The sequence below is a fragment of the Cannabis sativa genome, chromosome 3 (assembly GCF_029168945.1).
Source record: "Cannabis sativa cultivar Pink pepper isolate KNU-18-1 chromosome 3, ASM2916894v1, whole genome shotgun sequence".
Taxonomy (NCBI): Eukaryota; Viridiplantae; Streptophyta; class Magnoliopsida; order Rosales; family Cannabaceae; genus Cannabis; species Cannabis sativa.
Genome location: NC_083603.1, coordinates 61662308 through 61676641, shown reverse-complemented (window position 1 = coordinate 61676641; position 14334 = coordinate 61662308). Strand labels below are relative to the sequence as shown.

Genomic DNA, 14334 nt, shown 5'->3' with positions numbered 1-14334 from the left:
ACAGAAAAAGAAACTATTAATTTGTGAATATTTTTCAAATTTTCTCACTCACACAAGTAACAATTATGTAGAGAATAAGAATTGTAAGTTTAGACTTACAAAAGTACTAATCACTAAATCAAGAATAACCTGCCCGTGTTTGTGTTCATTTCCTTTTTTATAATTTCTCTTTCAATTTTAACACATGTGAAAATCAAGGAAAACTGTATTCTGATTTCTTTCTGAATCTCTTGCAAAGAATGTAAAAGAGTCATTGTCAATCCCACTCTCGATCTTATTCCTTGGCTGACACAAGCGAGCTCCTCTCTTTCTGTGACTTTAGTTCTTGCCACAGATGGATGTAACAAGGTCTAAACCACTTACGAGCCTGCAACACATGAAATGAGTCATGTAACACCAATGGGGGTGTGTTTCATGGTCCCCCACACCAATTCATGTGAAGAAGTTAATTACACCAAGAACTACTAATCTTAGGCTGGCCCCAGTACCTAGTGAGTAGGTTTAAGATGATAGAGATTATAGGCAACATGAATGCATGAAAGTTGGCCTACAATACATGTATGTTTAAGACATGATATGAGAGGCCTTATGCTTTAAATATATAATCCATCCATAGACTCTTCTGGAAAAATTTTCCTAGTTTTGATGGATAATTGACTTGTGCCAATCAGTGTGATTCTAGTCAATTTCCTGCCATGTATATTTGGTTTAAGAATATCAAAATTTTTACTTTAGGAGTGGTTTGGAGCAATGTTCTTTGACCAAAGTAGTGGTGTTTATGGTTTCTACAAATCGCACCAGAAACTACAATTTTTAGTGCTGAATGTCTTACATTTATGTTTTTGATTTTGTAGAAATTAGAACAAGAAAAATAAGAGAGTGACAAATAAGATGAATTCATACTACTTAAGAGAAAATTTAAGGCTGAAAACTTATGTGTAAACAATGCTCCTCTATGTTTCAATTTATGTTATACACTTATCAAAGACTATATGATCATTTTTCAAATTAAGAATAATGGAAAGGATGATCATATTCCATAATTTCTAAATACAATTTTTAGTTCAGGACTCGTAGAATATGTCAAGCCTTATTGAAGTGATTTAGAGATTATAACTTAAAGATCAGATAAGATATATTTAGTATATACTTAACATGTTCCATTCTTTGAAGAATTCTATTACAAATTCTTAGTAAGGGACCATCACTACATCTACAGAACAATTTGTTTCTTTCTTTTTAATAATATTGTCTTGGTACTATTTTTTTTTAATTGCTCAAGATAGTATTTTTCTTTTTATGTTACATTGTTATAAAAGTATGATTCCAACATAGATTATATCTATGTAAACATAATTTATGCTGGTTCTGTGTGTATGAAGTTCAAATAAAGCTATGCTCTCCACAGAAAAAAAATGAACCAATAGGAACATTAGGGATTGCGGAGAAAGAGTAGAATAATAATTTTCAATTAGGCACATCAATAATCATGAAATACAAACATTGTGTAATCCAAGCTTCTAGAATGCTTTAAAATATTTTGAATTTTTCACTATTAGTAATTTTTAATCTTGAACATGAGTACTAAACTTAGGACTTTTTGCTGCCTGTCTAGTCTGATTAACTTGTTGACCGTACAATGCTGCTGCCATCTTGTTGTAAAGCTCCATATTCACTGGCTAAAAAAAACAATAACAAAAGTGTAAGAAAATATTTACATACAAATGACATTTCAGTGAAAATTTTCATATAATCAATCAATAAAACAGATTATAAAAAGTAATAAGAAAGGTTATTAGTCAATAGTAAAACTGCGGATCATACTTGTGCCATAAGAGCACAATAAGGATCAGGTAAAGAAACCGAAGAAGAAGTGGAGGTGTCTGCAGGGCCAGGCTTTGCACCCTGAGCCATAAGTATCGGTGGCACCATAAACGGCGGTGGAACAAATGTTGAACCGGTGGTGGTGGCTGCAGTAGGGTGGATGACTGAAGAGAGAGACGGAGGTGAAGATCTTGCCATTGAGCTCATGTCAAGCATTCCCATTCCCATTCCCATTCCCATTCCCATCCCCATCCCCATTCCCATCCGGGCTAGCATTGACATCTGAAGTTGTTGTTGCATTCCCAAAGACATCACCATTTGAGGTGACATGTTTCTCAAACTGCTCATCACTTGAACTTGAGTTTGAAGTTGCTTTAAGTAGTGAATCACCTCATCAAGCATTGAAGCCTTATCTGTCTGTAAAATAAAAATGAATACAAATACCACACACATAAGGTACTAATAAAAACAAAAGGCGATACTTTGTTGTAAATTGTAATGTAACAGTATCACTTACCTTACTTGCATTTGGCACCAACTTTTGCAGGGCTTTCATCTTCTGGTTAATCCTATCTCTTCGCCTCTATACAGAACAAGTAAAAGAAAAAGACTTTGAAACTCTCAATAGGTTGTATCTAAGCTATACAAATATTTCATATGCCAAACATCATCGAAGACTATTTCTATTGATGATCACAAAGCTTATAAGTACAAATTTGTATACCCTTTCTGATTGGTTATGAATAGCAGCAGCACGACTTCTTCTTGTTGAGTTAGAGCGTCCAGATTCACCTTTTGTTTCTTGGTCTTCATCTTGGTTTCCCTGTTACACACATTTTAAGTTTAGAAAACATTGTTTTACACTAGTTATTACAACAGTTTATTAGCCTCTTAATTTGCATCAATACTATTTAAAAAGTTGCAAATTGGCATATGTTTGCAACAATAGTTAAGAATCAAATTCAATATTTCCTGGGAATTGTGTTTTGTAACTTTATCTATTTATTTATTTTTTGGAAGTTTTCAAATTTGTTGATGTTACACAATGCTGACAACTTTGAGCAAGTCATATATAGTTAATTACTACAATTCAAAAATCTCTCCTTTTTTTTTTACCATGCCATCATGACAGGCTGAATCCTCATCGGTACTTTTGTTCTTCAAGCTTTGGGGAGATTCAAAGGAAGCCCATGTCATCAGAGTTGTGTCACTTTCCTTGCAAAATGTTGTACTAGCACTAGCACAAGCACTTGGGCCTCCTTGCTCTTCTTGAATGCTACAATTATGGCTACTTAAATTCTTCCCTTCATTGTTGGAATTTGACTGATTTCGCTTTCTCATCACCGGCGGGGCCATGAAGGCGTTCTCGACCCGTTTTCCGCTAGAAGTTGCATCAGTTTCGAAGGTTATGGTGGCCGGGGTCTGTCCATGATATGTCACATAGGGGTCTTGAACTTGATTGTTGCATGTTGTAGCTTGGTGGACTATAGATTCTAGTGTCTCACAATTTGTACCCCATGTAGGCTTTGTTGGGCCTGAGGGAAGTAGTCCATCAAGCCCATGCATGGCTAGCTGGCCATTCTCCCACGTTAGCTCCTTAACTTTGTTATTAAATCTCGATCTACTATAATTTGTATATAATAAAATGAATGAGTTAAAATAAACAAATAAATAAATCTTGCGGCTACGAATTATATGAAATCTTATGGTTAGATATAGAAGAATGTTTTTTTTTTTGACAAAAATTTTAAATTTTGTTAATGAATGAGACAAGGAGTTGAAAAGAACAAAAAATAAGTTAGCGTGTTAAAAGTCTTTGTGCACATGATGTTGTAAAAAACAATTATGTTTCAGAGGAATTTTTGTTTTCTACTAGCATAAAAAATTGAGTAGGAGATTCTTTAGTCAAAAAAAGAAAATTAATTAAAGCACGGATTAAAAAAAATATTAAATAAACAAATTTGTTAACAAGTAATGATAAATTTTATAAGGACTAAGGTAGTAGAGTGAAGGAATATATGATTGAAAATGACACTAAAATAAGATGTAAATAGCTTGTGAGATAAAAGTAATCCTTGGAAAATATATCCAATGACTTCAATAAGAGGAAATGGAGAAGATAACACATTAATGGGCTAAAAGAAAAGGGTATTAGACATTTTCTATTTAATTAAGTGAATATCATACTTACAATCCCTTTTGGAAGGCCAAAATGTGAGTATGAAGAAGGAACTTTGTTTTTTAAATTTAATAAAGTATTTGAAACAAGAAAAATTACATAAAAATATATAATAAGAAAAAATGATATTGTTTTCATTGTAGATTCAATACCAAAAGAAAATCATACGTATAAGTATATAGAGATCATTAAAAAGATAAATAGGGAGATAGGTAGCAATAGAGAAATGGTGTGCATACATGGGGACTAGATGAGTACTATTACTACAACTACTGTGATTCTGCACGTGAGAAGATCTGTTTCCCTCTTCTCCTTCGACTTGTTCTTGTCTTTGGTGCCTTAGATTCCATTTTGGTACAACGTAATGACTCATACTCTCATATATGATACTTCTCTATCTTTCCTTTTTACTTCTCTATGTATTTGTGAAAATTATGAATCATTACTATATGAAGGCTCTTTAAGTTGGAGAGCTATAGCTTGGAATTTTGGACCCTTCCACAGCTTCACATTTCCTTGTCTTTATATGGTCCCACTCCTTGATGTCACATTGGTTGTGAATTGCGATAGACATTTTCCAAAAGAGAATATGTGGCTGCTATAAGAAGCATGAGAGGGAATAGGATATGTTAGAGATTTAATTACTGAAAATAAAGATATTTGAACTCTATTATAATATAATACATGAACCAACTAAGAAATTAAATAAATAAATATTATAACAATATATACTACACTATATATATGTATTTATATATATAAGCAAGATAGAAGAAGAATATGTATAGAAACACACTCATAACTTTGAGTGTATATTAGTGGGAATCACCATACTTAAAAAATGTATTATACATTTGCCTAAAAGTTTATTTCTCCCTATCGCTAAATACTAAGAAAATTCTCTAAGAAATTAATAACTTTGAGAATCATCAAACCTTTTAGGATAATTTCTATCAAAGTGTTTTGTTGATAGAAATTAGATTGTCACAATATGAGCACCTTAAACCTATTTATATAGTGTAGGATATCACCATTTAAAATTCTAACTCATAGCCTCTAATAGTTATGGACTCAATAAATGAGTATAAAACTCATTCTCTGACAACTATAACTCCTATAGCTTTTAAGAATTTTATATTAAGATGTGTAACACTTTTTTACACACTTAATATTGGTGATAATTGTGGAGGTTACTCATAGTAACAAGTAGCTCCACCATATGTTACAAAATGATGCAACTAATATATATTTTCATATATTACATAGTTTTAGTTTCTTATATATATATTTAATCTATATATTATATTATTTCAAAATAATTAATATAACAAGATATGTTTTATCTGTAACATACTTTTTTAAAGGGACATATTGTTGAAGTATTAAACTTGATTTAATATAGTTAATTTCTAGAATTTTCTTGCTGTTACTAAAGTTTCTAGACTATTTTTATATTCACTAAAGTGTCTAGAGTTTTCTTATTTGTTTGAGTACTCTTAAATTTTTTAGAATTGTCTTTCACTAGTGTTAGTAGTGAGAATTATGTAAAAAAATGTAGAAGCTAGTCATTTATTAATAATGTCTAAAATAGTCCATAGAGTCCTATAAATAGAGATGTAATCCCATCATATTATATCAAGCCCTATAAGTATTCTCTCCAAAATTCTTCTTCTATCCAAAAAAGTGGTACCAAAACTAAGTTTGTGAAGAAAAATAACAAGTGGAGGAATAATACCCTTCCAAGTTCTAATGCTCACCAAGAGAAACTATGACAATTGAAGTATTAAGATGAAGGCACTACCAGCAGCTCAAGATGTGCGAAATATTATTGAGAAAGGCCATAAAGAGCAAGATGATGGTGCTCTTTCCTAAGCTCAACGAGATGCCTTAGGGGATTCAAGAAAGAGGGACAAGAAAGCTCTCCTCCTCATCTATCAATGGGTGGATGAAGATGCGTTCGAGAAGATCTCAAATGCAATGACAACCAAAGAAGCGTGGGAGAAGCTTCAAACTTTCAACAAAGGAGAAGAGCAAGTGGAGAAGATTTATCTTGAAGCTCTTAGAGGTAATTTTGAAACTTTAATTATGGAAGATACTGAATCAATTTCTGACTATTTCATTAGAGCATTATATATTGTCAATCAGTTAAGAAGAAATGGCAAAGAAATTAGTGAAGTTTATCGAAAAAAATTCTTCGTACTGTGAGTACAACTGTAACCCCCTAACCCGTAAGGGTGCCATGTGTGTGCTTCTATAATTTAATTTATAATAATAAACTAATAATTTTAGAAAGAAAATGTGATTTGATTAAAACTTTTAGAAAATCAATTTAAGTATAACATGAACTCTTTTTCAAAATATTATTGGATTTGGGGATCCCTTTAGTTACAAAATTCTACAAAAAAAATCACTAAACCAGTTTGTTACAAAATATTACTACATATTCAAAAGATTAAAAAAGGTAGATCCTGTTCGCTGAGAACCAAAAGACAGTGAGGGTGATATGTTTATTGTCGAGAGACTTTTGACTCATAGCTGGTCTATTTTCCCTTTACCTTTACCTGCACCACGGAGCACCCGTGAGTCACAAAGACTCAGCAAGAAAAATAGGTAAAATACAAACATCACATATAGTACAACATTTTAAACAACACAGAGCATACATTGCAACATATAGTTTACAGAGTTAATCAAAGTGTAATCAAATGCTAATAACCATTTATTTGTCTAATAAGATAAGCTGAAACTCGATACTTTATAAAGCATCTTTAACCCTTGTTACCAACGAGTTTCTAATGTCACTATCGTTGCATAATTGAGCAATAAATAAGTAAGAAATCAATCAGCGGTTTCAAAAGGGAGTAATAACTCTTCTTAGTAACAGTAATTACCGTATCTTATTTTTGACATGCTAAGCGGTACAGTTAACTTTTCTTACCTCAAGTCCAAAGCCATGTGTGCGGACCGACCTGAGTGAAATGATGCTTGACGATCTTGGGCCCTATGTCACGACAATGACAATTCGATAAATATCTTAATCAATCCCCAAGACCTAAACTCAAAATCGGATGAACCCCTATCGATAAAACATAAAATCTAGTTGCTAGAAATACCCAAAAATGGTCCACCGTTTTCCAAAAATGGACCACCATTTTTCTGGATTCTAACCTGTAAGAACGATCCGTTCTTACAGCTATAAAATGGTAAGTTGTTTTTCCTACAAAACAGCCCAAACTCGGGTTTTTCACTTTAAACCCCGCCAAAACTTCTCCAAACCTATTGAAACTTTTCAGATCAACTTAATCTCATACAAATAGCATATTTCATCATTCAAAATCATCATTTCACTCAAATTTACAAAATCACCATTAATGGGTGAGCTTTGAGTTCTTAAGCTCAACTCACTAAAACTAAATCATAATAGCCCTTCAACCAGTGTGACACAAATTACAATTTTGTCCTCATTTCTGCACTTAAGCTATTGCATACACTAAGGGCATTTTGGTCAAAGCTATCTACCCCAAATAATCCAACAACTCAAGAATACTAAAACAATCCAGTACAATCCCAATAAAATTTATTCTATTACCGTTGTGACATCCTTGGCCAATCCATCGAGTTTCTACGGTCGCCGAACCTGAAAATTTATTATTTCAAAATGGTATATATGATACTCACATGTTTCAATAAAATCTCCATAATTAATAAATTACGCTCAATTATTCATTTACTCAGAACTCACAAATTATCTTATAATTAACTTAAGTAAGACTATAATCTTACTTTAATATTCATATAATTACATATTTAATAAAATATGTCTAATTAAATATAATTATATTTTACGGAATATTATAACTATCTCCTCCTTACAGAAATTTTGTCCTCAAAATTTACGTGAACCACTCGGGATACTGCTCCTGCATCTGTGACTCTAACTCCCAAGTCACTTCTTCAACCTTGTTGTTTCTCCACAGCACCTTAACTAGCAGAATGATCTTGTTCTGCAATACTTTTTCTTATCTATATATTCAAGATTTGAACAGGCTATGCCTCATATGATAAGTCCGTCTGAAGCTCAATGTCCTCATAATTTAGAATATGGGTCGAATCAGACACATATTTCTTAAGCATTGAAATATGGAACATGTTGTGAACTCCAGATAAAGCAGGGGGTAAAGGTAGCCGATAGGCTACTTGACCTACCATCTCTAGGATCTCAAAGGGACCAATAAATCTAGGGCTTAGTTTTCCTTTCTTTCCAAATCTTCAAATCCCCTTCATTGGTGACACCCGAAGGACAACAAAGTTCCCAATCTAGAACTCAATATCTCTATGCTTCGGATCAATGTAGCTTTTCTATCTACTTTGTGAGGCAAGCATACAAGCTCAAATCTTCTCAATAGCCTCACTAATTCTTTGGAATGCTTTGGGTCCAAGATATCTCCGTTCACCGACTTCATCTGAGTGAATAGGTGAACGACACTTCCTTTCATATAACATTTCATGTGGTGCCATGCTGATAGTACTCTGATAACTATTGTTATATGAAAACTCAATCAAAGGAAGGTACTTGTTCCAGGAACCTTTGAAGTCCAATACATATGCACGTAGCATATCCTCAAGTATCTGAATAGTCCTCTCCGAATGACCATCAATTTGAGGATGAAAAGTTACACTAAATCTTAATTTAGTACCCATTGCTCCCTGCAAACTTTCCCAGAACTTAGACATAAACTTTGGATCTCAATATGAGACGATCAACTTTGGAGCGCCATGAAGCCGAATTCTTTCCTTGACAAATAAATTAGCATACTGATCTCTTGCATACGTAGTTTGCATTAGTAAAAAGTGCACTTTGTATATCGGTCCACTATTACCGAGATAATATCATAGACTCGCATTGTTCTTGGTAATCTAACTACAAAATCCACGGTTCTATTCTCCCATTTGAACTCGAGAATCTTAAGGTTGAAGTAATCTCAATGGTCATTGATGCTCTACGATAACTTGTTGACAAGTTAGACATTTTGACACGTATTCCACTATATCACCCTTCATACTTGGCCACCAGTACAATGCTTTCACATCTTGATACATTTTAATTGTTTTGGGGTGTAATGAGTATGGTGTGGTATGAGACTCATCAAAAATTTTTTGTTTGATACTGTCGTCTGCTGGAACACAAACCCTATCTTGATACCACAGTAGCCCATTTGATGAAATTGAGAAATCCTTTGTTGATCTAGCCTCAAACTTCTCTTTATACTCTTGTAACACTGGATCACTTTACTAAGCGGTCTTAATTCTTTCTAATAAATCAGACTGTAATGTAATATTGGCTAATTTCCCAATCACAAACTCAATTCTTGCTCTAGTCATATCCTCAGCCAACTCTTATGAGATCTTCTTCAGTTCATAAACTTGTCCTGGACCTTTTTGACTTAGAGCATCCACTACCACATTTGGTTTTCCAGAATGGTAGATGATCTTGCAGTCATAGTACTTAACCAATTCCAACCATTGTCGTTGCCTCATATTAAAATCCTTCGGAGTGAAAAGGTATTTTAGGCTTTTGTGATTCGTGTAGATTTTGTACTTTTTGCCATGCAAATTATGACGCCAAACTTTCAAGGTGAAAACCACCGCTGTAATTTCAATATCATGTTTGGGATACCACTGTTCATTCTCCTTTAGTTACCAACACGCATAAGTAATAACCTTACCAAACTACATCAAGACACAACCTAACCCTTATTTTGAGGCATCATAATAAATCATAAGTTTCTCATCACTGATTGGCAATGTCAGTTCTGGTGCAGTAATCAATCTTTGTTTCAACTCCTAGAAGCTACTTTCACATTTATTAGTCCAAACAAACTTACAGTTCTTCCGAGTTAATTCCGTTAAAGGTGTAGAAATCTTGGCAAACCCTTCAACGAATCTTCTATAATATTATGCTAGTCCCAGGAACTTCTAACTTTGGTAGCAGATATGGGTTGAGGCCAATCTCGAATTGCCTCAATCTTCACTAGGTCCACCAAAATGTTATTATATTCACTTAAGAGAAATGTTACATCTTTTCATAAGAGATGATAAAAGTAATTTGATTACAAAGTTCCCATGACAAAGAATGGAGTGTTTCTCTTAAATACTCAACATGACATTCTGATGTGTTTAAAGGCCTGCTACAATGAGTCATCATGGATTTGTCATCTACTCTTTGGACATCTCAATTTTGGCGGGCTTAAACTTTTAGAGAAGAAGGAGATGGGGAGAGGCCTTCCATGCATCAACCATCCAGATCAACTTTGTGAAGGATGTTTGCTTCGAGATTAATCCCAAAGAAGTTTTCTAAAGGAGTCAGTATCAAGAGCCACAACGCCGCTTGAGCTCATACAGACTAATGTTTGTGGCCCAATTAAACCAAATTCATTTGGTAAGAGTAAATACTTCCTCCTCTTTATTGATGACTTTTCAAGAAAAGTATGGGCTTATTTCTTGAAGGAGAAACTAGAAGTGTTTGAGAATTTCAAGAAATTCAACGCTCTGGTTGAAAAAGAAAGTGGTCTTCCTATTAAGGCCATGAGATCTGACCGAGGAGGAGAGTCACATCAAATGAGTTTAACAAATACTGTGAAAATCATGGAATTTGTCGTCCATTAACAGTACCAAGACCCTCCAAAAAAAATGGAGTGGTATAGAAGAAGATTTGAACCATACTCAACAAGGCAAAAGAATGCTAAAAGAGTTTTGGGCTGAAGTGATAGCTTGCATAGTCTACTTGGTGAATCACTCTCCAACAAGAAGTGCACATGAGAAGACACCTCAAGAAGCATGGAGTGGAAGAAAACTTGGAATTTCTCACCTCAAAGTCTTTAAAAGTATTGCTTATGTTCATGTTCCCGATCAGAAGAGAACAAAGCTTGATGACAAAAGTGAGAAGTACATCTTCATCGGCTATGACTCAAGATCCAAAGGCTACAAGTTGTATAACCTAATTACTAGCAAAACTATCATCAATCGCGACGTAAAGTTTGATGAAGAAGATTCTTGGGATTGGAACACAGAAGAAGATGAGCATGATTTTCTTCCATACATTGAAGAGGAAGATGTAGCAGAGCAACTAAGGATGGAAGAAGTGTTGGAAATTATTTTACCAGGATCTTAGATCTACTCACAAGTATGTTGATTAACACCCTAAATATGAACTTCTAAAACGATTATAAGTAAACACATATAAAGTATGAGAAACCTTACATTGGGTGCAGCGGAATAATATGTCTCCTTCCACTCAGATCTCTAACCCTTGTATCCTTTCTGTTGCAGAGTATTATCAAGATCTGAGCCCGAATGTCCTTCTTGTTGAATTGCTTTCTTCACGATCTTCCACACTATGATTGAGGTACTACTTGCTGTGTGTGGGCACTACTCTATCACTAAGAGGTTTCGAAACAATCAAGGAATTATGAGGAAAGAGAGTGGCGGATAGGTTTAGTGTGATGGCTCAGGTTTTTCTCTGAAAGGAATAAGATGAATTGTTACTTTTCCTGAAGCCATCACTATCTATTTATAGTATGCCACATAGGGTTAAGTTTGAATTATTTGACATTAAAATAATCAAAACATTAAATGATAAACCCTACATAAGTGGCCGCCCATGGCTAGTGGATATGGGCCCCACTTTTGCAATTTTGCTGTTTTATCATTTCTGCATCTCATTTTCTCAAAAACGCCAATTTTCAAATTCAACCATTTAAATGTCAATTTTAACTATTTAATAACTATAATTAATTATTAAATAATATTGTCATTTATTATATTTATTAATTAGACCAACCAAAGTATTTTAATTAACAAATATACCCTAGAAACTCTTTCTTTACAGTTTCGCCCTTGCTTAGTGAAAAATTCACAAATAGACATAGTCTAATTTGAGAATTATAATTGATTAATCAAAACCAATTAAATGAGTCTTACAAGTAGTATTGTCTCAACTAGTGTGGGGACCATGGGTCTATATATCCGAGCTTCCAATAAGGAGATCAAGAATTTACATCTTATATTAACTGACTTATTAATTCTTCGTTGAATCCACGCATAGAACTTAGAATTGCACTCTCAACTATATAGAACGCTCTATATGTTCCACCATATAGACACGTCATTAATTATCCATTGTTGTAATCCTAATTTGATCAATGATCCTCTATATAGATGATCTACACTGTAAAGGGATTAAATTACCGTAACACCCTACAATGTATTTTATCCTTAAAAGACTTAAGCCCGTATAAATGATATTTCAGCTAAGTGAAATGAGTAGTCCACCATTTATTTTCGTTTGGTTAAGCTCGAAGGAAATCATCTTTTACTTTCTATTTACCAGATAGAAGCTATAGATTCCATATTTATGTTAGCGCTCCCACTCAATTGCACTACCGTGTTCCCAAAATGTACGTATCACCCTGACCCAAAAGTAGGCTTAACTAACAAATCAAAGATGTAACACCCTAACTAACATAGGCGTATTACGTGATTTTTAAACATGTTGTGCAGCTCGTTGCTAATCAACGAGGTTTATGGAAAACGTGATTAATTAAAATTTTTGCTTTTTAATTAAACTTGTAAAATATAATTACAAAAAGACTCGGGATCCCGATTACAAAATCATTTACAAAATTTAACTGTTTATACAAAATAAATGTCGCCTAGCGACTAGTTACAAAATCAGCCTCGCTGTCCCGAGGATCGTATGCTCCAGGCCTAACCGCCTCGACATGTACAACCTTCACAAGCTCATTCACGGTCCATCAGCTTTAGCCTTGCCTTTACCTACACATAAACGTAGAACTGTGAGTCGACAGACTCAGTAAGAAAAGCATAATAATATTCATACATAAAACCCGGTCATGATCAGACGCCCATACCCCTGATCATAACCCTAACTGCCGTCTCCAACACGATACTGAGTCCCACTACTGCCGTGTCCAACACGGTACTGAGTCACTACTGCCGTGTCCAACACGGTACTGAGTTCTGAACGTTCATAGGGACGGTACTATTGACAAGTAACAGCCTGATCGGTCAAACCGGTCATACTCCGGCTGCTGGTCATACTCCAGCTTGTACCGACGTGTTACGTCAATAGTATGGAACCACCAACCTAAATGTCAGCCTGATCGGTCGAACCGGTCATACTCCGGCTGCTGGTCATACTCTAGCTTGTACCGACGTGACAGGGTTGGATGGTTCGAAGCCAACATACATAACTAATGTAATCTAACAAGCTTCCTACATGCACGCTAAACTTGTAATCTACATATGCATACTGTTATACTAATCTTACCTGGATTCTGAATTCAGGTGTGCCGGTCAACCTGACTGGAACTTTAACTGCGCGGCGGATTACAGGCTCCTAAACCATACAAATCACAACACTATAAGTGACACGCTAAATCACTCCCCGGGGACTTAAACTAGGAACTAAAAGTTTCCCTATCGATAAAAAGCATGGCAATACCCCCTAAAACATAAAATCGAGAAAATTTAGGGTTTCAGAATTTTCCCCAACCGGCAGACCGGTTGTCCAACCGGAATTCCGGTTCTGGGAAAATTCAGAACCCCATCCGAAATTCCGGATGCACAACCGGAATTCCGGTTCCTCGCAGGCAGCAACATCAAAAATTCATATCTTGCACAAATCGACTCCAAATCAATTCAAACCTTCCAGACCTACTCCATATGACCCAAAAAACATTTCTAAGGCAACAAAACCACCCAGAAAGCACAGAAACGAAAAGTGCCATTAAAGCTCAAGCTTTGAGTTCTAAACTCAAACTTGAGTAAAATCACCTAATATGCATTCAAACCAACTCAAATCCTCTTAAACAAGCATATTATAACCTCTGAAAGCAATAACAAACATCAACAACATCACAGCAACAGAACATAGCCAACTCTCTTTGAAAACCATAGTTTTAACATAGAAAAATCATAACTTTACTCAACCTAACTATCATGCTTCAAAACAACTTAAATAACCTTAATCTAACAAGCTTTAAACCTCTGAAATTAAGAACAAAATCACAGCAACAACAACATCTAACAATCATGCATGCATCAACTATTTTCATCATTTTTTTCCAAGAAACAAAGGAAGAAAGTTAGGGAGCACATACCACAACAAGAAATCACTAAAGTTTTGCAAACAAAGCTTGAATCACCAAAGCAAAGGGGCTGGTTCTTGAAGCTCCAAGAGAGCCGAAAAAAGAGAGAGAGAATGAGAGCTTTTCTTGAAAATTTTCTATTTTTTTAAACTTCTAATTTTT

The 14334-nt window shown here is 34.5% G+C and overlaps 1 protein-coding gene across 3 annotated transcripts; it reads right to left on the bottom strand.

Moving 5' to 3' along the window:
- Positions 1-1113: 1113 nt before the first annotated feature.
- Positions 1114-4494, bottom strand: LOC115711472 (transcription factor PIF7). 3 transcript variants are annotated; one of them, XR_009686949.1, is made up of 7 exons: positions 4243-4494; positions 2941-3448; positions 2549-2647; positions 2342-2407; positions 1825-2241; positions 1480-1679; positions 1114-1213 (listed from the first exon to the last, which is right to left on the bottom strand). XR_009686949.1 is itself a non-coding variant. In XM_030639811.2 (6 exons), the coding sequence occupies exons 1-6, from the start codon at positions 4374-4376 to the stop codon at positions 1566-1568; spliced, it is 1338 nt and encodes a 445-aa protein (XP_030495671.2). In that variant the 5' UTR covers positions 4377-4494; the 3' UTR covers positions 1440-1565. The 3 variants fall into 3 exon arrangements, 2 of the variants coding, with proteins under 2 accessions (XP_030495671.2, XP_030495672.2); XM_030639811.2 differs by lacking the exon at positions 1114-1213 and having other exon boundaries at positions 1440-1679; XM_030639812.2 differs by lacking the exon at positions 1114-1213 and having other exon boundaries at positions 1440-1679; positions 2941-3445; positions 4243-4486.
- Positions 4495-14334: the final 9840 nt, after the last annotated feature.